This window comes from Puma concolor, chromosome B2, assembly GCF_028749965.1.
Source record: "Puma concolor isolate L17-30 chromosome B2, mPumCon1.1.hap2, whole genome shotgun sequence".
In the NCBI taxonomy this organism is placed as follows: domain Eukaryota; kingdom Metazoa; phylum Chordata; class Mammalia; order Carnivora; family Felidae; genus Puma; species Puma concolor.
Genome location: NC_141671.1, coordinates 91,003,954 through 91,031,509, shown reverse-complemented (window position 1 = coordinate 91,031,509; position 27,556 = coordinate 91,003,954). Strand labels below are relative to the sequence as shown.

The following is a 27,556-nucleotide window of genomic DNA, read 5'->3' as shown; positions in this document are numbered from 1 at the left end:
GTGGGGCCCTGGCAGAGTTTTCTGTCATCTTTGCAAGGAGGTATCTACTTGTCCAGGGCTTGATGCAAATGGTAATTTAAGATTATTTTGTTTCTCGAGGATGCGATGAGGGTTACTGGATACCCCTTGAGCAGAGGTCAGCAGGCTATAGGTTTGTGGATCAAATCGGGCCTGTGAACTAGGAAGGACTTTTATATTTTTAAGTAGTTGAAAAAAGTCAAAAAGGAAATGAAAACTTCACTGCCCCCAAACAACCCTTTACTGCCACACTCGTTCGTATCTATATTGTTTGTGGCTGCTTTTATGCTACAACTGTGAAGTTGAGTTGTGACAGAGGCCCCCATGGCCTGCCTGAAATGTACTGGCTGGTCTTTCACAGAAAACGTTTGCTGATCTCTATTTCAGAGAAAAGTTTAAAGATGTAGAGGGTTGATACATTTAAAATTTGTCTCATGCTGTCTTTTTAAAGAAAAAGCTTTATTGAGATATAATGGACATATAATAAGTTGCCCGTATTTAAAATGTATAACTTGGTAAATCTTGACATGTAAATACTCAAGTGAACATCACTATAGTCAGGATAGCAAGTATCCCTTACCCCCCAGATTTCTGTGCTCCTTTGTAATCCTGTCCCTGCCTGTCTCCCATCATCCCTAGCAAATATAGGTTGGCTTTCTGTCACTATAGATGAGTTTGTTTTATTTGGGGTTTGTTTTATATGAGTGGAATCCTACAGCAAGTACTCTTTCTGTGTCTGGTTTATCTCACGTAGCAACATTGTTTTGAGATTCATCTGTGTTATTGAGTGTATCAGTAGTTCATTCCTCTTCATTGCTGAGTGATATTCCATTGTAAGAATATACCAGAATTTGTTTATTCATGTACTTCTCAAGGGCATTTCTGGTTTTTGTTTTTGTTTTGAAGTACAAATCAACCTTCTATGAACATTTATGTACACCCATTTGCATGGGTATATGCTTTCTTTTCTTTTGGGTAACTACCTAGGAGTGACATGGCTAGATCATATGGCCGGTGTATATTTAACTTCTAAAGAAATTGTCAAATGGTTTCAAAGTGGTTATAGCACTTTACTTTCCCACGCACAGTGGTTTGAGAGTTCTGTTCCTCTGCAGGAGCTAACATTGCTATTAGCCAATAGTATCTGAACTATCGACTTGCATGAAGTATGAGGAAGAGTTTGTAATAATCTGATTAATTTAGACTGTGTAGACAACCAAAAAATTGATTCAGTTTTAAAAATTAACTTTGAGGTCTTAAATGACCCAGATTTACTGACAAAACTGATAGAATAAATGCCATCATTACCACAGAATCCTCTCCACCAGCATGGTTAAGATCTTGACGTTTTATATGGCGGGCAGCAAATGTCACTGTAATTCCCAGTGTTCATAAAGTGTATGACCTACCCCCCCCCCCCACTCCACCCCTATCTGGGACTACATCCTGTCAGATGCTGTAAGATTCTAGCATGGGTGTGAATCAAAGGGGACCTTATCACAAACACAGATTTCTGGGCCCCATTCCCAGGATTCTGCTGCAGAGGTCTGGGCTGGGACCCAGGAATCTACATTTTAACCCGCACAGGAGTTGAGTCAAGTAAATTGGATACACATTGATATACCCAAGTGTTATAATTTCTGGGACCACTTGTTTGCAGTGTAGTGGTATTAAGCATTATTCAGGCCTGAGCTGCTGGGTTTCAGATGAGGTCTTTGGTTACCAGCCTGGTCAGTGCCAGCCTCATTATGGTTTATTTACTCGTTTTGGCATTTGTGGATTGTTCATGCATTGTAACTGGACAACTGTTACCAGGATCATTTCAACACTACCTCTGCTCTCTGGTCTTTTTTGTAACAATACACCAGAGCCCTGGATAAAATCTGTGGGAGTAAAGTAGTATCTTCATGTGAGGTAAATCCTTTTTTTTTTTTTTTTTTTACCTCCAAGAGTAACTATTTATTGCCTTAAAGAGTTTATGTGCTGAGTTCATTTACTCAAACGGTCTAATCACTAGACCAATATATATTCCAACCAATATAGGGTTGGAATGTTTGTTTCTGTTAATCATACAGTGAAATTTAAACAAAACATTGCTTTTCTCTTTTTCAAATTTACTCTGCCCAGAATTATTTTGGTGGAAAACTCTCTGCTCAAGGGAAAATGCCTTGGATTGAATATAATCATGAGAAAGTTTCTGGCACAGAATTCATAATTGACTTTCTGGAAGAGAAACTTGGAGTGAATTTAAACAAAAACCTTGGCCCTCATGAAAGAGCCATCTCCAGAGCAGTGACCAAGATGGTGGAGGAGCACTTCTACTGGTGAGTCCCCCGGGCGTGCTGGGTGAGAGCCCAGGGCCTGTCCCCAGCCTTTGGAGGAAGCCCAGGTTCTGTTGCACTTCTCAGATACTCCCCAGCCTTTTCAAAGTTCTCTACATTCTGACTGACTTGGGGTCAAAGCTGTGACCATTAAGTGTCTAGGTCTCTAGACCAGGGGTAGACATTTTCTGTAGAGGCCCAGCTAGCACCTCTTTTAGGCTGAGCAGGCCGTGGCTCTATTGTAGCTGTTTAAACTCTGTCACTGTAATGCAAGTCATGGACGACGTGGAAATGATGAACGTGACTCTGTTTCGCTAAAGCAGTGAAAACACTGACATTTGAAATTTCATTTAATACAAAATGTTATTCTTTTGGACCCCCCCCCCCAACTATTTAAAAACGTAAAATCTTCCTAGCTGGGGTTTGCTGACCCCTGATCTCACTGAGGTGAGGAAGGGATTTCAATGGATTCTGCCCTTTACTACCACAAACTGCTGAATTAAAACAAAGTTACATCAGATACCCAGAGGAGGGAACAGAAGACTAAGTCAGGATAGAAGTCTCAGGTGAAGTAAATTATTCAAGCTTTGTAAAATTATTGCCAGTTTTCCTGAGACGACAAGAGCTTCTCTCGTGTTCCAGAAATAAACTGCAGTACTGCTCTCTGGGTGTCTTTGCCCCGACTGGCTGGCTCCTAGGTTGTCTTCCTTGTCTGTGTTGATGAGTTGTCTGTGTTCTGCATGTGGCATTGTGCTGGCTATGACACGTGAGTGAAATAGATGCGGTTCCTCTTGGTTTACAAAGTCATGGTCATGCGGGTTTTTTTTTTCTTTTCCCTTCATCCATTTTCTGGAGTTTTGTACCTTTCTGTACACTCCAGTGGATAAGAGAAGTTTTCTCTCTGATTTCTGTAAACTTACCTTGTTCCAAAGGTTTAATTAAGAATCATGAAGCCCACTTTTTTTGGGCATTAATTGTTACTCCTGGGTCACTTGCTCACGCAGTAGTTTTTACATCCTCCACTGAGAGAGACACTCAGTGTGGAGCTGATTAGAGAAGTTCTTCCCCATTACCTTCCTATTTCATCAATTCAGCTCTCCTTCTAAATGGAAACTTGCTGTCCCCTGTCTTGGATTTTAAGTGACTCTCTACTTCTCTTTTCCTCTTTCTGCTTGCAGTTCCTGCCCGGTTGATTCCAGGGCAGACCCGAAACAACCACTTCTCTTCCTCCTCTCCTGTGGAGGTGAAAGGGGTGGGAGCAAGGGGGAACCAGGCAGAGAGTGGAGGCAGGGGTGCCGATTAGCATGGAAGTCATCATAGACTCCTCTCCCGGAATGAACCCAGGTGTTTTCCTTTTGAAACCTGTGAAGAACCGTTGGACTTCCCCTCTTAAAGAGTGCAGGGGTTGCAGGATGGGCCAAATGGATGACTGCATGCGATGTGCTTAGCCTCAGGGAAAAGCCTGTGGCACAGAGCCCGTGTCACTTGCTTGCCAGGTTCTGGTCCCCACTTTGCAGCAGTTGAGGGAAATGAAGAAACAGCACAGGGCCACCCTGACCCTCTGTGCCCTCTTTTGATGCAGCCCCCAGAGCATCTCATTTGATTGACGTCCCATTAATGCGGAGAGCTGTCGCTTTGTGAGCTGCCTGAAAAGAGGCTGAAAGTCACCTTACATTTTTATTGGTACTTTTTGCTACAACCGTTTGATTTTTGTAGTGGTTCATAAAGTGTATATTCCAGTTAGAAAGGCTTTGATCCAGCGCGATTCCCAAGTACCACCTGTCACTGCTTTTTGCTCTGGGTGTGCAGATGTTTTATATGTTTGCTCCCCGGTAGAAGTTCACCTTCTGCTCTTCCCTCCCCTTCTCTCCCTGCACAGGCGCCAGCTAATACTTGACGGGAGGCAGCTCTCGGTAGGGGAGGGTTGGGTGTGGGCTGGGAGGTGGTACCCTGGTGGGACGAATCTGAATTTTATGGACCATAAACACCCAAGTGCTTGGGGAGTTGCTTAGGTCATACGTAGACTCTTCTAAGGATACTTTTGCTTTTTCTAATCCACTCTTTAATTACAGTGTATGTTTTTTTTGGGGGGTGGGGAGGAGGTTAGCTACTATTTCTCCTGTGTGCCTCCTCAAAGGTTAATTTGAGGAAGAAATAGTGAAGGTGGAAGGTCAGGTCTTGACTGAGATACAAATATCCAGTGAACTTGCAAAGACAAATGCCTAATTCCTTCAATCCCCTTTGGTCCCTAGCAGCAGAAGGAAAAACAAGCCTTCCTCTGTTTCATAAGGTCTCTTAACCTTTAGCCATGTTCTCGCCTTGAGGAGACCTCGAATGGGCTTTCCCGTGAGCTCTAAATCCCAATGGAGAAGAGACCCCTGTCGCTCCGGTAAGAACATGCCTGAGGCAGAGAGTCTGTGGACATTCTTCCTCAGGCTCCTCTCCTTCCCCTGTCTTGTCTGAGGGCCACACACAAGATGTGCACGCGTAGAAACCAGGCCCGGCCTAAGGAATGGCCCATAGTATGTAGGACAATACTGCAAGTATGAGCTTTTCATGAGAACTTGATAAATCCTGACACTCAGCAAGCTCCAAGGCTGTGTCTGTATTTACAGCGGTGGAGGGGAGGAAATCAATTGTTTGACCCAATTGATTCAAACTATCTGAAGTTTTCAGATACGTTTATTTTGGTCTGAAACTATAAAAGTACTCCAGGTATGATGTTCTGAAAAGCAAAGACAAGGGCAAGCTGGCATTGTTATGTAAATACCATCACATAATTCCGAGGCTCTGCTTCAGCGTTGCTCAAGTAAGCACACTCTGCTATAAAAGTGGGCTTTCTTGCACTTGAAATCCATACAAGCATGTCCAACTTGCATTATAAAACTATTACTGGACATGAAGAAGACAGGTTTTTATCCTCTTCCTTCCACTGGATGCTTACGTTAGATCCAACGCAAGGAAGTTGGTATAAAGGGAAGCATGAGAGACACGTGGTCAAATCAGTGGAATGGCATTGAGTTTTGGTAACAGACACTGCAGCTGCTTTTGTATGAGACACTAGTGTGTTAAGAGTCTTCCAGACCCACAGGGAAGTGTGCAGGGCACTGTGGTCAAGCAATCTAGTCATCCCACTTTGACCCATTAAAATAGAGGCATTAGAACAGGGATTTCAGTTTTTCTTCTAGGTTGGCCATGATTTTTAAATTCTGAGTTTGGCTTTTGGTATAGTTTCACTGATTGGGGGAGGTAGGATCCTTATGAAAATGACTTACCCAAGATCTTGTCTAAAAGCCAGGAGTCTCTCTCTCTCTGATTACAACTGGGTTGATGTGTCCCCCTCTTCCCTGTTCCCCTTACCCCCATTTTAGATGTAGCGAGAGGTCCTGTTTGGAGGGGCTTAGAGTCTAGTGCCTATGCAACGCGGTGAAACCACAGAAGCCGGTCGTATGCTCCTGCACCCTCATGCATGCAGAAGACAAGCAAAAGATGACAGGGATGTAGCAGGACATGGAGAAAGGCATCCTCATGGTCAGGAAGGGCACATGCAAAGACTCGTCAAACGGTAGTTTGCCATGGTGTGTAGTTTCCCACAGGTTAATATCGTTTCTGCCATGGGCAAGGCCTCATGTTAGGTTATAACGAGAGATATCTTCGTGGAAACAGCAGGGTCAGTTCTTTCCTGGCCTCTTGAGCTCCTTTAAAAAGTGTTGAACAGTGTTTATTCTTCTGTTCCAACTAAGCTAATCAATCTTCAAAAGAAACCTTGACCCCATTTTGCAGAAGAGATCAGATATATCAGTTGCGATAAAGAAAATGAGTATCAACTTCCTGAAAGAGGTTCTCAGAATGATGAATTATTTTAATTGTTCAGCCTAGTCTAGTTTCCACATTGGCCCTCCCTGCCCTCTCCAGTTAATGATTCATGAATCCTTGTGCAGTGGGCTTCTTCCCAGTAGAGAGTGACGCAGACCTCAGAAGGGAACATGTCAGCCCCTTCTTCATTCTTCAAAGGCATTTCTCTTTTTCCATCTTTCTGTTTAAATATTGTCACCCCATAGAAACACTACTTGGCAGTAGCTGGCTCAGAAGTGAAGCTTTTTTACATTTCAATCAATAGTTCATTCTTTCAGTAAACTTAATGAATGACTACTTGTGGCCGGGCTCCATGCTGGAGGGGGTGGTGGGGAAGCAAGGTGATCAGATGCTATCTCTGTCCTCAGGTGACTCTTAGGCTGGGGGAGACGTTGAGCCATCCTAATGGTTGGTGCTGGGGTAGAGTTTGAAGAACTGAGGAAAGGCAGCCAGCACCTGCTGGAGTGATGAGGCGAAGGCTTCCCAGAGGACACGGTGTCACAACAGAAGCTAGGGACAGTCAGAGTGGTGGGTGAAGGGGCTGGGTGGCAGGGGAAGATTAGGATATCCAGGCAGAGTAGCAGCATCCGCAACAGGATGAGGCCAGAGAATGGCCAGACCAGGCCTGGGTCAGACTGTGGGAGCAGGGCTGGTATGCAAGCTCAGGAATGGGGAGTTCATGAAGGACTCTGAGAAGCAGCCTGATATGACTAGATTTGTGTTTTAGGAGCTCACTGTGGCTGCCTTGGGGCAATTGGGTTTCTGAAGGGCCTTGAAGGGATGTCAGGAGACCTGTGCTGAATGATGTGCTAATTGAGTTGGAGAAAAGGGCAAATTCACAGGGGGGACTGGCTGTCAGGAGTGAGGGACAGAGAGCAGTGAGGAACAACACCTGGGATTCTTTCAGGTTTGGGCGAGGAGAAGCAGATTTGAAGGGAAGGAAGCTGATGAGTCTGATTTTGGAAATGTGGGTTTGCAGCTCCTGAGGACACCTCACATGGATCCCTGGGTGTCAGGACAAAGGTCTGGGCTGGGTATGGGTTTGGGAGTCATCAGTTTGAAATCGGGGTGTGAATTAGATCACCCCACAAGTGTGGAGTAAGAGGTAGGAGGAATAGCGATGAAAATCTCAGGAATATGCACGAGGGGGCAGGAAACGCAGTAGAGACCGACGTAAGCTGAGGGAGGGCTCTTCTATGAAAGACACCGATAGTGCCAGATGTTGCAGAAAGCTCAAGAAAGATAAATATAGAAAGAGTCTTTATTTGGATTTTGCAAGAAGGAGGTATCGTTGATTTGGAGGAGAGTGGTTTCCGTCAAGTGTCAATAGTTTGCCAGAAGCTTGGTTATGGGAGGAGGTGGATTCTTGGTTGTAATGACATGGAAGCATGTGTAAATGAGGTCTGTTGCCTGCAGTGATTGATTCAGGAATCCGTGAGTTACCCATTTTCTTTGGTATTCAAAGTTTGTACCCACTTCACAGGGGTTGACCCTTATAGAGCCTGGCTGGCCCTCTGCTTCTCTTCCCTGACACTGGCCTACAGTATTGGGCACAGGAAGTGAATGAGGAAAGAAACCAAGAGCAGGGTGGGAAAGAGAACAGAGGAAGACCAGTTTCTCAGGTTACCTCTAGCTATAGACTTCCAGATCAACCCATTGTTCCTTTTACTGTGCCCTGCATTCAACACGCTAAGGCAGGAAGAGAACCTTACACCATTGCATTGGTAGGGTTTCCTACCAGCTTAGCTGTGTGACCTAGAACGGCTGCCTCTTCCAACCCCATCTGCTACTCGAACCCAGTAGTCATCCAAAGCTCTCTCTCCATCGCTGCATCCTCATCCTGTGCCCATGCCCCCATTTTCTGCTCTATGGAGGAAAGTGAAGTCACTAGGCAGGAACTCTGAACCTCTCTGCAGCCCCTCACGTCTTGCGACACTTCCCTTCTCTCCATCTCCAAGAAAGCAGTGTCTCTACTTCTCACCAAGCTGGCGTTTTTCCAGCCTGGCGTTTTCACCTTCTGTCTTGGTCCTTGAACTGTGGATGCCCTATTACCACTCCTTACCCTAGAAACTTCCTTAGGTGACCCATTTTCCTCTGACGGCTTTAGAACTCTCACTGATACGCCCTCACCCACAAATTCTCTATCTTGAATCCTAACCTGTCTCCTGAGTTCTCAACCTCTGGATATTCTCACTTGGGGGTTCCATGGGACCTTCAAATGCAACAGCTTAATGCATCTTTCATCACCTAAATCTGTACCTGATGCGTGCCCGCCTATAAAGGTTAATGGCATTATCATCGTCTCAAACCATCAGCCTGAGAGAAAATACCTAATCTCTCCTTTTACCTAATCCATTGGTCAACAGACTCTTTTTCTCATATCTCAGGGTTTCTCCTCTGCATTCCCTGTACACCCCGCACACCCGCCCACCACCCCTGCCATTGGTCTAGTTCTTGGGTCTTGCCATAGTCTTCTAAGCAGCCTTCCTACCGGTGGTTTCTCCACTTCCATCGACACACCGATTACATTTCTTATCTGCTTAAAATTTTCGGTGGATAAACTTTGCTTCCAAAATAAAGTTCAGCACCCTTTGTCTCAGGCCTGTCCGTATCTGGTCCTGGCCCACCCTTCCAGCCTCTACTCTTACAGGCTTCCCCAGGCCTCCTGTATCCCCTGGCCAGTGCTCTTCACACACACTCCTTCTCTCCCTCTCCCTCTGCTCTGCCTGGTGAGCTTCTGCTCATCCTTCAGGACCAGTTATGCTTATCATAAAACCTGTGTAATTTGTCTACAAAGAAGGTACTTTTTTTTTTTTTTTCCAGATCAACCCGTCAGTGTAGAGCCACCATATTCCTCATTTTTACTCTTTAGATGCTTCCTGGATGCTATTACCTGGTCACACTTTTTGGGATAATTTACTTTTATTCTCAGATCATGGACTTGCAAAATAATCAAGGATGCCATAGCCCTTTTATTGCATTTCAATCTAGTACAATTAGAATCACAGTGCTGAGTTATTCTAATGGAATGTGAGAATGTATACCTTAATAACTGCAGGTGTAAAAAGAAGAACAAATAGGAAAGCATTTAGTTTTCATGTTTTATAAAGAGTGTACTAGAGTAAATGTGAGATTCTCTTATGTCAAAGGATCCATTGACTGCTCTGACTGTACATATTTGTTACTTACCATTGCAATGTACTTTTTCCTGTTTTCAGCAAAATCCATTCCCTGACTCAATACTTTATTTTGAGAAATTTACCAAAAGAAGTACCCAAAGCTTTCTAACAAGAAGTACCCAAAGCTTTCTAACAAGATTTCTAAGCACTTTTAAAAAGGTACTAAAGAAGAGTTACGGTTATAGTACAAAGCGTATGTTGAAATTGGCTGTAGGACTTTTCCAGTAAAAATCAGGAATGCTTAAAGTTTTTTTTTTTTTTTTTTTTTTAAATTTTTTTTTTCAACGTTTATTTATTTTTGGGACAGAGAGAGACAGAGCATGAGCGGGGGAGGGGCAGAGAGAGAGGGAGACACAGAATCGGAAACAGGCTCCAGGCTCTGAGCCATCAGCCCAGAGCCCGATGCGGGGCTCGAACTCACGGACCGCGAGATCGTGACCTGGCTGAAGTCGGACGCTTAACCGACTGCGCCACCCAGGCGCCCCAAGGAATGCTTAAAGTTTTTTACAGAAATCTTCTGTTTCTTCCTTTTGTAGAGAAAAGAAGATGGGAAAGAATAGAATTATATAAAATGATCAACATTTCAGGGACTCTGTTTTTCTTTTAAAAAGACGAGGTAGAAAAGTAGCTATAATTTATTACGATTCCTTGTGTTCTCTCTGCAAACATATTTTTCCAAAGTGGCCATCATTGCTCTGTCAACTAACACTAGGAGTAGAGATGACTACCAGTATATCTTTTATTGCTCATTATGGGGAGAAACTAAAATATCTTATGTCTCTACTCTCACAGCTATACTTTTCTCAGCCTTCAGCAGGAAACCGTTTTAATTTCTATCTACCAGCTTTATTAGCCGTAGAAACAGTCCTGCAATTGCACAAGTTCCGAGAACAAAATCAGTGTCGGCCTGAGTATTGCAGCCAGCACACCGCACCGACAGCGGGTAGCTGCTTAGCTGTCTGTGCACAGAACATGGGAACTCCTGGACGGGAGCGTTTGGCCACGAGCATCACCCAGATGGGAAAAACAACTCAACTAAGTTCCTTTGGTGTTTGTGTTCGCTCTAAGAGCCCTGGAGAAACAAACTGAAGCAGAGTTGACTTTCTGGAGAGCAAATCCTATACGTAATATTTATAATTTATATAGTTTATAATAAACATGGACAGGTCTACCTACTCCCTAATCCTCTGTCAAAAAGGCAAAAGTTTTCCTTTTTAAAAAAACTCTTTGACTCTGTAGAATATAAAATGCACTCCCAAATTGCACCAAATTACAAAAGTGCAGCTTAATTAATTACCACACAGCATATACCTGCATATCCATTACTTAGATCAAGAAAGAGAGTGAAGCCAGCACCGCAGTCACTGTGCCTCCTTCCTGGGGTCCCTGTAGGTACGCACCTAAAAGCCTGTTGTAGTGGGTTTCTAGTATTTTCTGAGGGGTTGCCTCAGAGGAAGCAGAAGCGTGCCTTGGGAGGTGTTGTGTGGGGGGCGGGGGGGGGGGTGAGGGGCGTGGATCTGAGGGCGGGTGCCAAGAGAGGTTTGGTGGCATAGTAGCATGGCATCGTTACCTGGATCTATTTTAGTTTCTCTTCCAGACCCGAGGTCTAGGCCCTGACCAGAAACTGTGGTAATATCTGCCATGCACGCTGCTCTTTGTAAAAGCTGCGCTGACTCATTTCCTCCGGAGCGTGCGAACTTCTGACGCACTCCCTGGAAATGGACTCTGTGGCGCTGACATGTATCTAATGCCCGGTAGTAACCTCTTTCCACACAATTCCAGGACGTTAGCTTATTGCCAGTGGGTGGACAATCTCAATGAGACCCGGAAGATGCTCTCTCTTAGTGGTGGCGGTCCCTTCAGTAACCTGCTGAGGTGGGTCGTGTGCCACATAACGAAAGGAATTGTGAAGCGCGAGATGCACGGCCACGGCATTGGCCGCTTCTCGGAGGAGGAGATTTACATGCTGATGGAGAAGGACATGCGGTCCTTGGCAGGGCTCTTGGGTAACGTACCACACCTTCTATATTCTATGTTTTCTATCCTTGCTTTTTGCATGATTAGTAAAGCACTGTTAGCGTACTGATTTAAAGTTTTATTTTGGTTGGTTGGTTTCTTTGCTTCCACCTGGAGGCTGCAGTCCCGTCCCCCCCCCCCCCCCCCCACCGCATTTAACCAGATCGCCTCATTTCCAGGAGCGAGTGTCTCTCTTCCCAGTCGCTAGGGCGAGACAGTCTCGTGCGGGGGTGGGGGGACCCCGGGGGGCCCCCGCGAGCAGAGAACGTACCGGGGGCCCCTGCGAGCAGAGAACGTAGCACGTGGCGAGGCACGGCTGCCTGGCCGGAAACGCCGCTGGTGTCTCGGCGCGTGTTGTGAGCGGAGGGCGTTTCTGGGCAGGGAAGCTCATTCACGTGTACACAGGCCAGGGTGAAAGGGCTGCTTGTAAGCACGCGTGCTTGAAGCGTCAACTGTGTATCCGGGGGACCTCAAGCTACTAGAAAGGCCGGCGGCGCAGGTTCGTGCACGTGCCCCGAGTCCTTTTTCATGTTTCGCGTTTGTAATCTCAGGCCTCCTCTTACCAGCATGTCGTAACTCTTCTGAGTTTGCGTTCACTGCGCACAGTGGGTTGAACTGTGCTGGGGAAGCCCCTCAGAGAGAAGCCCGGAGCAGCGTAGGTCTGGGCAGCTGAGGCTACCGAGAGTGGAGTTATGTGTCCTTTGTCACCTCGCTGGACACTGGAGGTGGCTGGGCCGATGCGATTCTGTACTGGGCAGAGCTTGAGTCTTAACTATGTCAGCTAGTAAACACGGTCATTTGAATTCAGAAGCTCCTGTGTGTGAAATGATGGTTTCTCCTGGAGACAACTAGTGCATATCGGGAGCCAAGCCCTCTGTGTGACTAGTCATGGGACCTAGTCTTATGCGACTGCTTATTTTGCCTGGGGGACGTGGGTTTTTATTAACTGTCTTTTGGCCCTCTCCATTCTAGAGCACATTGGGTTCCTCATCTCCTCTAGGAAGTGGGGTTTGGGGCTTGGTTTGTTGAAACCCATCTGGTGCTCCAGGAACTGGGGCCTTTGCTGGGTATAACCTGCCCCCTACAGGGTGATTCACTCTGGCTCCTTCCCTGCTCTGCAGGACCTGGAGTCCTCCCTTGAACCCTGGCCTGCAGGGGGAGAATCCCAACAGCATGGCCAGCTCTCTGCCACCTTTGTCTTGTGGGGGGGTTGCTGTTGGCTCCTGCACTACACAGATGTTCAAAAGCACTGCCTGGGTTGAAGACTGACGCTGCCTGTATCTTCTGGTTCTTTGCTTTTCTGGGCCCAGAGGGGCTTGCCTGTTGTAGGTATGAAGCGATTAGCCTCAAGTTTGCCTTGTTCCCGTGGAAACAGTACTGGACTCTCAGCCTCACAGAGCCGACATGCAGTGGGCCATTTTCTCCTTAGTAATGGCTCTCCCTGTTCTCAGCTTCCTTTCTAGCTCATGCTGTGGGAGCCCCAGCAAGCGAGGCATTGAGCTCTCAAAGTTAAGACAGAGATTATGCCAATAAAGTGCTGCTCTTCAAAAAAAACTGAACAGTGTTGGTTTCTTAACCAGGGAGGTGGTGATCATCAGTTTCTGGACAACTTTGTCTGGTTGGGAGAACCAGGGGAGCAGGGTGATAGCAATAAGAATAATAATAACTAGGGGCACCTGGGTGGCTCAGTCGGTTAAGTGTCCGACTTTGGCTTAGGGCATGATCTCACAGTTCATGGGTTCGAGCCCCGCGTTGGGCTCTGTGCTGACAGCTCAGAGCCTGGAGCCTGCTTTGGATTCTGTGTCTCCCCCTGTTTCTGCCCCTCCCGTGTTGATGCTCTGTCTCTTTCTCTCTCTTTCAAAAATAAAAAGAGTAATGGTAACTATCTATGTTTCTCTGGCACTTAATGAGTTAGCAAAATCCTTCTTCCCCAATTATGGTGAGATAGGAGGTAGATCTATTGTTGATGGCTAGGGTGGTTACCTGGCAAGTACTCCAGACAGCATCAAGTCTAGATGATTTCCTGAAATGAGAAATTGATTCAGTTACTTGAAAAGAAGGAGTTTGCTGGAGTTCTGTTCTGTGTGGGGGCCCCGGGAGCAGCCTAGTCTCTATAGGAGAAGCACTTTTGCTGCCTTTGGGGAGGGAGAGGCTCTTTGGCTGAACATCAGAGTTTTTCTTACTAAACGAGGCAAAAACCATTACCTCCCCCCTCCCCTGAGGATATAGCTGACTTTTAAGATGCCTAAGAGACTGAAAATGCATAATGACTTTTGTTAAGGTAGTTCAAGATTTGGGGAAATTGTCCAGGGATGTATTTGACTCATCAGGAGAAATTAATTATTGATGTTTCAGTTCAATTGACTTCAAGGATTGAACGCCTTCTATGTGGCAGGAGCTGGGGAATACAAAAATGAGTAAGAGATTGTCCCCTCTCTCAGATAGCTGATACCTGTTCAGTGGGAGAGACGAGCTTATAACTAGGAGAGATGAACTTATAACTAGAAATAAGCAAATTACGGCCCATAGCTGGTGGCCTGTTTATTTATTTATTTAATCATCTCTGAGCTAAGACTCGTTTTTACTATTAAAATGTGAGGGGGGAAAAATGCAACAGAGATCAAATATGGCCCAGAAGGCCTAAAATATTTACCATCTGATGCTCCATGAAAATTTGCTGACCTCTGCTCTAAATAAGTACCCATGTTCAAGTTGGGCTATGACAAGTCCCATGACAGAGGTCTATGTGTGGTGCTCTGAAGACATGGCAAGAGCAGGGATGAAATGACAGGGAAGCTTGGGAAGCCAGAGTAGAGGTGGCAGTCATGTTGGCCCCAGAAAGTAAACGGTTGTCCCAAGGAAGAAAATAAGGAAGGACCATTTGGGGAAATCATGAGAAAAGGGATCATGAATGAGGGGGATTTTGGAATCATGGTCTAAATGAAGATTAAAAAGTAGTTTGGGGTCATCTTATAAAAAGTAATAATGATGCTGAGAGACTTTATCATACAGAAAACATGGAGGTGGTACAGACTTCCGAGTATAAGAGAGAAAGAGCCATATTTGTGATTTAGAAAAGTGGCTCTGTTGGTGTCATAGTGAATGGCTTGGGCCTGAGGGGGTAGGTGGTAGAGAGAGACTAAAATATAGGCAGTACATATCTACGGATGTAGTTTTAAAAATTGATTAAATTCAAATAAAAATAAAAAATTAAATTTAAACAATAAAGATTAGTTGAGAAAAGATGATGTCTTCATGTTGGGAAGGAGGAGACAATTTTTATTTATAGAAATGAAGAGATTACATAGCTAAAATAATGGAGAATCAATTAAAATTACGGTTAATGGAAAGAGTTCGACAAGTGTACAAAGTTACAGGTATACAGATGGCTAACAGACACATGAAAAGATGCTACACATCACTCATCCTCAGGGAAATACAAATGAAAACTACAATGAGATATCACCTTACACCTGTCAGAATGGCTAAAATTAGCAACACAGGAAACAATAAGCATTGGTGAGGATGTGGAGAAAGGGGAACTCTTGCACTGTCGGTGGGAATGCAAATTGGTGTAGCCATAGTGGAAATCGGTATGGAGGTTCCTCAAAAAAATTAAAAATAGAACTAGCCTGTGATCTAGGAACTGCACTGCTGGGTATTTATCCAAAATATGCAAAAGCACTAACTCAAAGGGATACATGCACCCCTATGTTTATTGCAGCATTATTTATAATAACTAAACTATGGAAGCAGCCCAAGTGTCCGTCAGTAGATGAATGGATAAAGAAGGTTCCATAATATAATGGAACATTATTCAGCCACAAAAAGAATGAAATCTTGCCATTTGCAACAACACAGATAGAGCTAGAGAGTATTGTGTTAAGTGAAATAAGTCAGTCAGAAAAAGATGAATACCATATGATCTCACTCATGTGGAATTTAAGAAACAAAACAAACGAGCAAAGGAAATAAAAAGAGAGAGAGACAGACCAAGAAACATACTCTTAATTATAGAGAACAAACTGATGGTTACCAGAGGGGAAGTGGGTGGGGGCATGGGGGAAATAGGGAATAGGGATTAAAGAGTACACTTACCATGATGAAATAAAATAAAATGATAAAAAGTTTACAAAGTAATAAGCATATAAACATCTTGATATCTCAAATAACCAATTAGAAAATATTTAAAATTTCCATTTACAATAATAAAAAATGAAAATACTAGCAATATGATATATGAGAAATATTCAGGACCTACAGAAATAAAATTAAGCCATCCTAATAAGAGATAGAGGGTTTTTTAGAAAATGGAGAACATACCTTCATTCATTCATTTGAGAGCAATGCCTCTAGAGCCAGAGGTCAAACCTTACCTCCATCGCCTCTTAGCTTTGTGACCTTGGGCCAGTTTCTTAACTTCTCTAGGCCTTAGTTTCCTTATGTATAAAATGGGGACCATAATGGTGAAAAGAAGCACATGTAAAGTGCTCAGAATTGCAGCTGGCACATGGTAAGCAGTCAAGTAACAAGCAAATGTAAAACGCAACTGTGATGAGGGCTGGAAAGAGAGGCTTGTGGTGCTGTGAGAGCCAGTAATGGGGGGAGGATTGCCTAGTGGTCAGTGCTAATCTCCATTCGGTTCTGCTTGTTCCCATGTCCCCTTTGGGAAGGTGGGTGTGTTTGAAGCAGAGATACCACATGGAGTGGATGCCTGATTTTCATCTCATGCAAGAAGTGCATATATTGTCTATTTCTATCCCCTCCCCAAAGGGTGAGAATTAACAAACCATGGAGGATGTAAAAATCAAGAGCAGAAAGGTTAGGTTTTTGGGAAGTAGTTTATGAGAGAAGGATTTCTGGAGTCAGATCCCCGGGGTTTGCATCTTGGACTCCACACACTTAGCAGCTGTGTGACTTCCCATGAACAACTTGAACTTTTTCATCTACAGAAGGGGGGGTCAGGACAATGCCTTCATCATAGAGTACAAGGACTCAATAAGCATTTATGTAATGTACTTTCTATAGCGTTTGGCACATAAAAATGCTAAATATTAGCTATTATCATTATCACTGCCACAGATTTTGTATGTAACACAACTCCATTAAGAGCACTGGTTTTGGAGAAAGACAGATACCGTATGTTTTCACTCTTATGTGGATCCTGATAAACTTAACAGAAACCCATGGGGGAGGGGAAGGAAAAAAAAAATGAGGTTAGAGTGGGAGAGAGCCAAAGCATAAGAGACTGTTAAAAACTGAGAACAAACTGAGGGTTGATGGGGGGTGGGAGGGATGGGAGGGTGGGTGATGGGTATTGAGGAGGGCACCTTTTGGGATGAGCACTGGATGTTGTATGGAAACCAATTTGATAATAAATTTCATATATTAAAAAAAAGCACTGTTTTTGGGGAAACAAGTCTAAAAAAACCTTTCCTCTGAGTTTTAAATTTAGTAGTAATTGTAGAAAGTTGGGAAGGTTCAGAAGAACACTGAGAAGGAAACTACGTCACTGTAATCTTATTACTTACTGCTAACCACAGTTGTCATTTTGGTGCATGTCTTTCCAGTATATATGTGTGTAATTTTGAGTCACGTATATGTATTTTTTTTTCAACGTTTTTTTATTTATTTTTTGAGACAGAGAGAGACAGAGCATGAACGGGGGAGGGGCAGAGAGAGCATGTGAAGGCTCTGACATGAAGGCTTCACATGTGAAGGCTCTGACACGAAGAGCAGCTGGGAGCCTTCAAGGAGTGAAAAGATGGCTGGTGTGTTAGAAACTGTGTGAGAACCAAAGTGTGGCATGAGGTAGAGGTAGGAAGGAGCTAGATCACATGGTCTTCATATCACTTACATAATCTTGGGTTGTGTTCTAACACAAGTTGAAAGTAGGGAGGTGGCTTGACCTTATTTATATTTAATGTGCCAGAGGAACCAAGAGTGGATTTATTTGGGGGCCCAGTGAGGAGGCTGTTGAGGTCCAGGAAAAATAAGATGGCATTGTGGATTACAGCTATGGTGTAGAGTTGGACATAAAATGATGGATTAGAGCTATATTCTAGAGACAGGGTTGATTACAATTTGGGGACTTGATATGTGTGTGGGAGGGGAGAGAGATGGTGATGGAGAGGGCAGGGGTAAGGAGTAACCATGTTCTTGACGTGAAAACTTAGTGAACAAATAACCATTCAGAGTTGGAGAATGCTGGAGAAACGGAAGGTCATGAATTTCAGGTGTGGGTATGCTGAGTCTCAGATGCGTGTGAGGTGGACACAAGTGGAGACAAAGCATATGATAAAGGCGCCCTTTTGAATTGGTAAAAAAACACAAATTAATTCAGTAAGTGGTGTTGGGACAGCTGGCTAACCATGTGGAACAAAATAAGCACGGTACCCCTGCCTTTATTTCATGCACCTGAATAAATTCCAAAGAGATTAAGCATTTAAATGCAAAAAATGAAACCATCAAGGCGTCAGGATAAAATATGGGAAACTTTAATATAATCTTGAACTTGGGAAAGTGTTTCTAAATATGGTACCAAAGGGAAAAGTAACAAAAGAAAAGTTGAATCGCTAGGTTTCTTGAGCAAAATAAAACCTCTTGGATGTCAATAAACAAAGTTAAAATTGAAATGAAAACCTGGAAAAATGTTTGCAACATGTGACAAGGAATTAATGTTACTATTTAAAGAACTTGTACAAATCAGTAAGAAAAGTGAATATTTGAAGGAGAAAACTGGGTAGAAAACATAAAAAGAGAATTTGTAAAAACAATACAAATGATGAATACATGAAGAGCATTCAACCTCTGGTAATCAGAACAATTTAAGTTAACAAATGAGGCACCGCCCTGTCAATCAAATGGGCAAAGTTTTTATTTTTTCTGTTAGTTTTTTTTAATGTTTGTTTATTTTCGAGAGACAGAGAATGAGCAGGGGAGGGGCAGAGAGAGAGGGAGCCCAAGAATCCGAAGCAGGCTTCAGGCTTCAAGCTGTTAGCACGGAGCCTGACATGGGGCTCAAACTCAGGAAATGTGAGATCATGAGGTGAGCTGAAGTCAGATGCTTAACCGACTGAGCCACCCAGGTGCCCCTGTTTTGTTTTGTTTTGTTTTGTTTTGTTTTGTTTTGTTATTTAATGTGGCATGTTGGCAGGGGTGGGAAGGAGGCGCTGACATATTCTGATAGAAATAAAAACTAGTACCTACTTTCTGGAGTTGAGTCCCACAGTTTCAAAAGTCATACCATTTCACATATTTATTTATTAAATAATAAAAAAAAAAAACCCAGGAATCAAAGCTTTGAACCTTAACGGGAAGTCTAATAGGGATAAATGTCAAATTCTGTACTTAGGTCACCAAATTGAATTCCACAAATATAGGGTGGAGAGAAACGTGTGAAAAAGAGACTTCAGGATTTTTGTGGATTTCATTCTCAGTATACCGCAGGTATGATGGACTGTCAAAGAAGCCAATAAAAACCTAGCCTTTTAAATGCCACCCAGTGTTTCAGCTTAAAAGTTGTTTCCTTAAGGAAACCTTTCTGGGTCTTTCTCTCAGTGTGTCGGGCACATCTGTTCCTTGCTTCCAGGCACTTGGTGCTTTCCTCCTCAGAGCACTCCCTGCACCTTCTTTTAATGTTTTAATGATTTGGTTTGACTGTCTCCTCAGCTTCACTGGTGTTTTTATTTCTGTTTCTAGGGCCTGAGTGCCTGGCACCCACTAGGCATTCAACAAGTGTTCATTGAACAGAGAGTTTCAATGTTAAGTTCTGGGATCCATCTTTTTTTTTTTTTTTTTTTCCGAATCCCAAGCAGGTCTTGTCTGCAGGGCGCCCGGGCAGGGCTCCAGCTCACGAACTGTGAGATCATGACCTGAGCCGAAATCAAGAGTCTGACGCTTCACCGACTGAACCACCCAGGTGCCCCTGGGATCCATCTTTTAAAGGAACTTGGTCAAACTAGGGTGTATCCAGAGAAGGGTGGTTAGGAAGGTGGTTAGTCTCAAAATAATTTCAGGCAAGGAATTTGAGGATCCTGGGGAAGGATGGTCTGCAGAAGCCAAGATGTAGGGGTCATAAAGCAGCTTTTTTCAAATATTGGACATGGGTAGTGACTTAGGTGTTGCAGCAGATGATGGACATGTTTGGGGAGAGGGGAGGAGGACAGAGGAGAAGGTGGAGTGTGTACGTGGGGGAACGACCACAGATTATAAGTCAGGGTGAGGCGGCTCTTTAAAACGACCTGTCCTGAATTGGAAGGGCTTGTCTTGTGATGTGGTAGGAGTGGCTGTTCTTTGGAATTATTCCAGGGTGAGCTTGCTGACCACCATCAGGATAGCTGAGGAGTCTTTTTATAGGCGGTGAGATCTCTAACTAGAGATGGTCTCTGGGGGGGGGGGGGGTCCTTCTGGTTCTGATGGTTTCATGATTTTATATTGGTTCTCTAGAGAGGAGAACAGAGGTGACTTTCCAAGCTACAAAACAAGGGAGAGCAGAGGTGACTTTCCAAGCCACAAAACAAGGCAGAGGCCAAAATAGAGATCACTCAAGTTTTGGTTGATCTCTTGGACTGTGTGTGATTTATGGTTGGCTGTCTCTCCTGCCTTCTGAAGGTCTGGTCCCTTAAATGATCTGTGTTTATATGTCTTGCTATTAAATCTACTTTATAAACAGTGGTTGGTTTTCAATAAACCTCCACTTCTTTGGAAGTTATTTTTACTCAAAGGTTTATGAACAGGGAAATTTTGTTTTTAAGTGAGCTTGGAATAGGCTATTTTAATAGCTGCTCTTCCTACCCTGTTTAATTATATTATGCAAAAAACACTCCATTCACATTAGGCATTTAGGCCTAGGCTGGGAGCCACCTGGGACACAGCAGCCACACATGATACCTCCCAGTGAAGGTGATGGGTTGGAGAAGCCTTCTGGACCAGGTATGAGAAAAAGATGAGAAGCGTTAGGTTATATATCACACACGAACACATGTAGCATATGTTGAGGCCAGAGGAATAAAGACATAGAAGTAATTATGCCTGGGGTGCCTGGGTGGCTCAGTTGGTTAGTCTGACTCTTGTTTTTGGCTCAGGTCATGATCTCACTGTAGGTTTGAGGCCTACACTGGGCTCCATGCTAAGAGGGATTCTCCCTCTCCCTCTACCCCTCCCTTGCGTGCTCTGTCTCCTGAAATAAATAAAGTTAAATAAAAGCTTTAAAAAGAAAAAGAAGTAATTATGTCTGTCAATCTAGCTAGAAAAATGAAACACACAGATAAAAGAAGAAAATAATAGACACTAAAGGGAATGTTTTGGAACCTCAAAGCATTAGTGTTTCCTAATGCAGTTTCCAAACCCTTTCCAAATTACTGTCGCCTACTCAGCATAATAGTGGTTCTCAGCACTGATTATGCATTAGAATCACGTCAGGACCTTATAAAACACAGCTGCACAGGCCAAATAATTCAGATCTCTGGGAGGGGTTCTGGGGAAAGGTGTTTTTTAAACTCAGCAAGTGACTAAAATGTGTCTGTAATCTAATCTTGGGCAGCCAGGGAGGTTAGAAAGGCCGACCTGGGTGCTGGGAGGAGGGACTGGGTGGGTAGAGGCCCCAAGAGGGGCCTGGGCCTTGCTTTGGGCAGCTATCAAAAGGGAGGAAATTCAGAACAAACTGAGCCTACTTCATTCAGTAGGGTGTGCGTATGGTGCCTCGCACAGTCTTTCCTTCTTTCCATGCCGAAAATCTAGTAGGCTGATTTTTTGTGTGGATAAATTTTAGACATTTAGATACATTAAAAATATTTTTAAATGTTTATTTATTTTTGAGAGAGTGTGCACGTGCACTTGTGTGAGAGTGGGGTAGGGGCAGAGAGAGAGAATCTCAAGCAGGCTCTGCTCTGTCAGCGCAGAGCCTGAAGGTGGGCTCGAACCTACAAACTGAGATCATGACTGAGCCAAAGTTGAGAGTTGGATGCTTAACTGACTCAGCCTCCCAGGTGCCCCATAGATACATTTAAAATTTTTAACAGCATCTTCAAGATGTTGTATCTTACCACACCCCTGGGAGCTAGTTATTTTACAGATGAGAAAGCCCAGTGAGGGTCAGAGAGGCGAAGGAGTAGGTCTCAGGCTGCTCAGATAACAGTAATGCTTTTCTTTGGCTCTAGTACAACTTCCGTATGATTGCATTGGTGGCTTGTTAAAATCACATGCAGGGATAGTAATAATTTGAGTTGAAAATCATAAATTCTGTTTTTACCTCTATTGATTGGGTTCCAGGGAGTGCCTGAGCTTTTTTGCAAGTTCCTGCTGGAGTCCTGTACTCACCTCCTGAAGTGGAAGTGATTTACTCTGACAGGTCTATACATATTCTTCAATAACTCTAAATTGCTTGCAGGCCACTAATGGGCATCAACGCTTGTTTTCAGGAAGTCTGGACTTCCAGAGGGATGAGGGAGGAATGCATGGCCAGGGGGCTGGGGTATCCTTAAATAGCCAGGGGCTGGTGGGGCCAGGCCCTGCTCAAGGTGTTTGCGCCCTCATGGGGAGTAGGCAGTTGGGGCCAGACTGTGGCTTGTTTCTTTTGCATTTTCATTGTTGCTAACTCAGTAGGTCCAAATATATTGGCTATTCATGAAAACAACCAAAAAAAATGACTTTTAGCAGAATAAAATCAAATGCTAATGAGTACCGAGTTTTTAGAAATCTTTGCGGCTTATTTAGCAACACAGATTGGTTGGTATAATTCTGACAGAAGTGATCTGGTCTCTACTTTACCCTGGGAACATTCTAGCTATTTCTTCCTCTGAGAAAAGTGTGTCTTTGACTTTATGTTTAAAATTTCAGGATTCCAATTCCTGAATGATTAGAATAAAAGAATGAAAAATTCGCAAGATAGCACCGTGTAGATAATACACTTTTCAAGTCTTTGCCAGTACGCATCCTTTCCTGTTGCCAGATGTGGAAGCCCCTCTGCATTTGTGTTCTGGTGGGGTGAGTTGCCTGGATAAAATTCACTGGGTAGACTGCCTAACCCGGGGAGGAATTATAGATAAATGATGACCTGATATATGGCACTACATCATTTTTATTTAAAAATTTCAGTTTGTATTAAAAAGACTAATCAGTAGGGGTGCCTGGGTGCCTCAGTCAGCTGAGCATTTGACTCGATTTTGGCTCAGGTCATGACTGATCGATCCTGAGATCAGTCCCTGCATCAGGTTCTGTGCTGACAGCGTGGGGTCTGCTTGGGATTCTCTCTCTCTCTCTCTCTCTCTCTCTCTCTCTCTCTCTCTCTCTGCCCCTCCCCTGCTCATACATATTCTCTCTCTCTCTCTCTCTCTCTGTCAAAAATAAACTTAAAAAAAAAAGACTAAACAACATTTAAAACAATGGAAAAAATTTTAGATACCATCATTCTGTTACATAACTCAGTAACAATTTTCTATCTTCCTCTATCTTCCACATGCAAATTCTTAGGAAATCTATGTGATGTACACATATCTTTGTATTCTGTTAATTTTTTAAAGCAAATGCTAAAATTAAATATATTTTGGAGTAGTAGACTCAGAGGAGTGAAATTACTGGGTGAAAGGTTATGAACATCATTAGGTCTGTTCCTAGGCATTGCCATGGTGTTTTCCAAAAGACAAGCACAGATTTGCAAAGTAACCAATAAAAGATAGAGGTACCAGTTTCATTGAAGGCTTATGAGTAACAGGTCTGATGACTAAAAAAAAAAAAAAAAAAAAAAGCTGACCACTTTCTTCATTATAGACTGTTACCTTAAGGTTACTTTGTACTCTGATTCTTTAATCACCTCCAAGAATCTTTTCTTCCTTTTTAATTTTCTTGTTTCTTACGTGAATTCGCTGTTCCAATCCTTTGTCCATTTTTCTATCGAACTTGAGGTTTCCTTTAAAATGTAACTGATCTATTTATATCTCACAGATCTATGCTCAGTGATGTTTGAGGCAAGTATTTTCTCAATCTCACTTGGAATCTTAAAGATTTATGCAGATGGACAGCCAGACCCAAGGTTATCCTGACCAAGGTTTCAGTCCTGACCCCACCGTAGGCATCCACAGCGCTTGTGTGGGCCTTTGTCCAACACCTCCCAACCTCCACCCCGAACCCTGCAGTGACCTCTGCTCCTTCCACAGAGCTGCCTGCCTTCTCCCCTGGGCCAGCTCTGGACTCAGAGGGCACCTGGCGCTGTTGACTTCTGACCAGGGCCTCAGAGCCTGTCGGCACACCCTGAGTAGCCACCTCACTTCCACACTTGATCACTGACTGTCTCTGAACCTCAGGCTCCTTTCTCCTTCACCTTCTCCCCCCCACCCCTGCCATTTTGTTAGCCCCCCCTTCCCCTATTCACTTCACTGTCACTCAGCCTAGCCCGAGATCCATGACGGACGCTGTTCTCATCCCCTTGCCCAGCTCTCCTCCGCCTTTCCCATCCTGCAGTGCCCCAGTCAGCCTGGTCAGCTTCAGCCTCGTCATTCTGAGGAGTCCCGCCCCCTCCCATCCTTCCCTCTTTAGGAGTCTGAGTTCAAATTCTCTCTTTCCTCTCTTCACCCTGTATTTCTTTACAGGCTCCTCCTACTTAATAGAAGTCTCTCCCTTCTGTCCGATCCCTTGACTTCCCTTCACAAAGCTCATCTGAAAAGCAGCGATTGTCATACTCACCTCCCATTCACTCTTTGCACCACTGTATCCAGACTCCTAGCCCCCCCCCCCCCCCCCCCGCCCTACCCTGCCCTCAGGTGCTCTTGGAAGGATAAATGGCAACCTGCCTGTTCACCAGATCTGCATAAAAGCCTTATTTCAGGCTTCATTTGGAAGTAGGAAATGTCTACCTGAGGGAGAGACTCTGAGGAGTGTCTCCTGCTGTAAGGCTAATGGAAATGAGGTTTCTTGGATGTGCTGAAGAACAAAGGATTCAGGCTTTCTCTTTCTCTGGAGGCTTCATCCTCCATTTTCAAGTCACAGATTTCTGGGCATCCCCTGAGGAGGCATTAGTATCTTGCTGTTTCAGGCCGTGTCCTAATTGGCTATAACCTACCAACCGAATGCGGGCACTTACTTTGTATGAACTCATTAGTGCTCACAGTGATCCTTCCCATGAAGAAATTTAGGCACAAAGAAATCCCCTGCCCAGGGACACCCAGTTAGTAAATGGTGGAGCTTAGATTTGAACCCAAATGGTCTGGGAGAAGCCAGAAGTCTTTGCAGAACACTTTTTAGCCTTTATCTTACTTACTGGATCTGTCTGACCTTTCTTTCCTACTTTTGCTTTGCAAGTTCCTTAAATACTGATGGTGAAGGGAATGAAAAATTCTTTTCTATCTTTTAAGGTCTTCCAGCTGGACTAAAAATTAAATTTACTTGAGATAGATTAACAGGAGGAAAAAAAAAACAGTTTTATTACACACATGCAGAGGCCCCATAATGAGATTGAGACCTAAAGAAATGACCAAGGCAGGCAGATTGTATATTTTTTGGACAAAGAGACAGTAGATCTATGAGGAATTGATAGAAAAAAGAAAACTTTGGGAGCTTCAGTTAGTAAGGAATTCTAAACAGTATTTGGGCTGCAGTAATAAATTAGTAAAGGTAACACAGGTTGTTTATATGGCCTTCTCGGCTCTGAATTTCCGGTTTCTGGTGGGAGATTGTCTCTTGTCTCCTGGTACAGGGAGGACACCTTTCACATGGGAGATTTATTTCCTGCTTTCAGGGGGTGGAGGATGGTCTGAGTGTCCTTGCACAGGCTTCTCTTAAGTAACTTTTATGTAAAATAATATGCCAAAGTGGCACATTTTGGGGACAGCCTGCCATTGGCCCCTACAGTGGTTCCTCAGATTCCCTTCCCCACATTCTGGTCATCTCCTGAGTCCAGCTGTTATCTTCACGTAGGTGTCCCACAGCCACCTCAAATTCAGCACATCCCCAAAGAACTCCTTACCCTCCCACCAAACCTGTGACTTCTCTGCGAATGGGATCAGCATCCATTCAGTTATTCAGGTCAGATGCTAAAAAGTCATTCCAGATTTCTCCTTTTCCGTTATCTTCTACCTGGCTTTCAAACCCCTATATTGCCAGAGCCCTGCCTGCTTTCCAGTCTCACTTCTTTTTTTTTTTTTTAATTTTTTTAACATTTTATTTTTATTTTTGAGACAGGGAGAGACAGAGCAGGAACAGGGGAGGGTCAGAGAGAGGGAGACACAGAATCTGAAACAGGCTCCAGGCTCTGAGCGGTCAGCACAGAGCCCGACGGGGGGCTCGAACTCACGGACCGCGAGATCATGACCTGAGCCGAAGTTGGCCGCTTAACCGACTGAGCCACCCAGGCACCCCTCCAGTCTCACTTCTTAATCCTACTTGTCCGTTATATGCCAGCTGCACTGGTCTTCTCTCTGCTTCGTAAACCCACCAAGCTTGTTTCCCATCTAGGGCATTTGTCTTAGCTGTTCCTTGTGCCTAAAATTCTCGCCCTCAAGATCTTTGCATTGCTAGATCCTCCTGGACATTCATATCTCTGGGTAAATATCACCTCCACAGAGAGGCCTTCCCTGACTCACAGAACTGTTTAGTGTAGCTGTCACCACCCGCTGTCATGTCACCTTACTTTTATTCTCTGTGTGGCACTTATCACTTCTTGATTGGCTTGTTTATCGTCACTCCATGTGATGTAAACTCCACAAGACCAGTGACCTTGTCTGTTCTGTTAGTCCCTGTTTCCCAAGCCTCCAGAGCTGTCTTGCATATAACCAAAATAATATTGACAAGAGCTGATATTTTTGGAGCATTGCCAGTGTGCGTAAGCAAATAGTAATACAATATATAATACCCTCATTTGGTAGTCCCTACTTTCATAATAATTCATAATTTCATAATAATTTCATAATATGCATAACAATTTCATAATATGCATAATACATAATGCATATTATACATTGATTATATAATAATCTTTAACATTATACTTATTATATATGATACAAAATATCTACTATAAATATATGACACGTACATATAGGTGTATGTATGTGTGTGTGTGTGTGTATCCTCACAGTGATATAATAACTACCTATTCTCATATGATTTTGGTGAGAATTAAATGAGACAGGAACTATTCTCATTCATCCTCACCAAAGGTATATGAGGGTAGGTACATTGTTATTATTATCAGTAGTATTATGCCTGGTTTGTAAGTGAGGAAACTGAGGTACAGAGTGGTTTACTAACTGACCTAAGAGCACATAGCTAATAAGCAGTGGGGTGGGGTCAGGCTTGGACCCAGAAGTTGGTCTCTAGAGCTGAGGGCTCTATCAGTGCTTGCTCACCGAAGGAATGGATACACCTACCTCATCACCAGGGTGCTCACCAAATGCCTTCATCTCCTACCTCCTTTCTGCCCCATCGCTATAGGAGGGGCACCCAATGTCTCTTGCTTAGATTTTGCCGCAGCTTCTTAGCTGATGTCCCAATCTCCAGGTCTGCTTTTTAATTCTGCTAGCGTGTTTAATCTAAGATGTAGGCTTTTAGTGTGTTTAAGATGTAGGCTCTTAGCGTGTTTAATCTAGCTGTTTAATCTAAGATGTAAATCTGAACTGTAGGCTCTCAGTCTTTTAGACTAACATCCAAACTCCTTTTCTTTACAACTTGAATTCTGCTCACATCTCAATCCTCATTTCCTACTTCTCCCTCTCATGCACATTGCTTTCTACCACAGCAAATTACCCTTGGATTCCTGAAGCACACTGTGCTGTTGGACAGTTTCATGTCTTCACATAGGCGGTCTCCCTTGCCTTGCTTAATTCCACAGGTGTGTAAGTTTTATTTCTACTTGGACACTTTCTTGATGTTCTCAACCTCCTCCAGCCCCATGGGGCTGCCTACATTGTATGTTGCTCTTCTCTCCTGTTTCATTTTGTAATGGCTTCCATCATGGAGTACTATATTGTACTTGTCTGGCCTCTTTCTGTGCCTCCCATCCCCCCACCCCAACTTTCCCCAAACCTTGCCTGAGAACATTATTTATTATTTTGAAGGAATTGACTGACTGGCTTCCCTCTAACCCTCGTACCTAACAGAAGGTCTGGAAAATAGTAGGCACTCAGTAACTGTGTGCTGAATGAATACTAACTTCCAAAAGGAATTTGAGGCAAT

General features: G+C 43.8%; 1 protein-coding gene across 9 annotated transcripts in view; it reads left to right on the top strand.

The window, feature by feature from the left end:
* Positions 1-27,556, top strand: part of FAXC (failed axon connections homolog, metaxin like GST domain containing) — a 79,438-nt gene that overhangs the window by 19,154 nt on the left and 32,728 nt on the right. For all 9 annotated transcript variants that reach the window (XR_015251418.1, XR_015251417.1, XR_015251416.1 and 6 more), the window contains 2 exons: positions 2,146-2,342; positions 11,156-11,379. Coding sequence is in view for 5 of the 9 variants with exons in the window: in XM_086707477.1 (XP_086563603.1) it covers positions 2,146-2,342; positions 11,156-11,379 (421 nt within the window). In the remaining 4 variants the exon portion in view is untranslated. The remainder of the gene's footprint in view (positions 1-2,145; positions 2,343-11,155; positions 11,380-27,556) is intronic.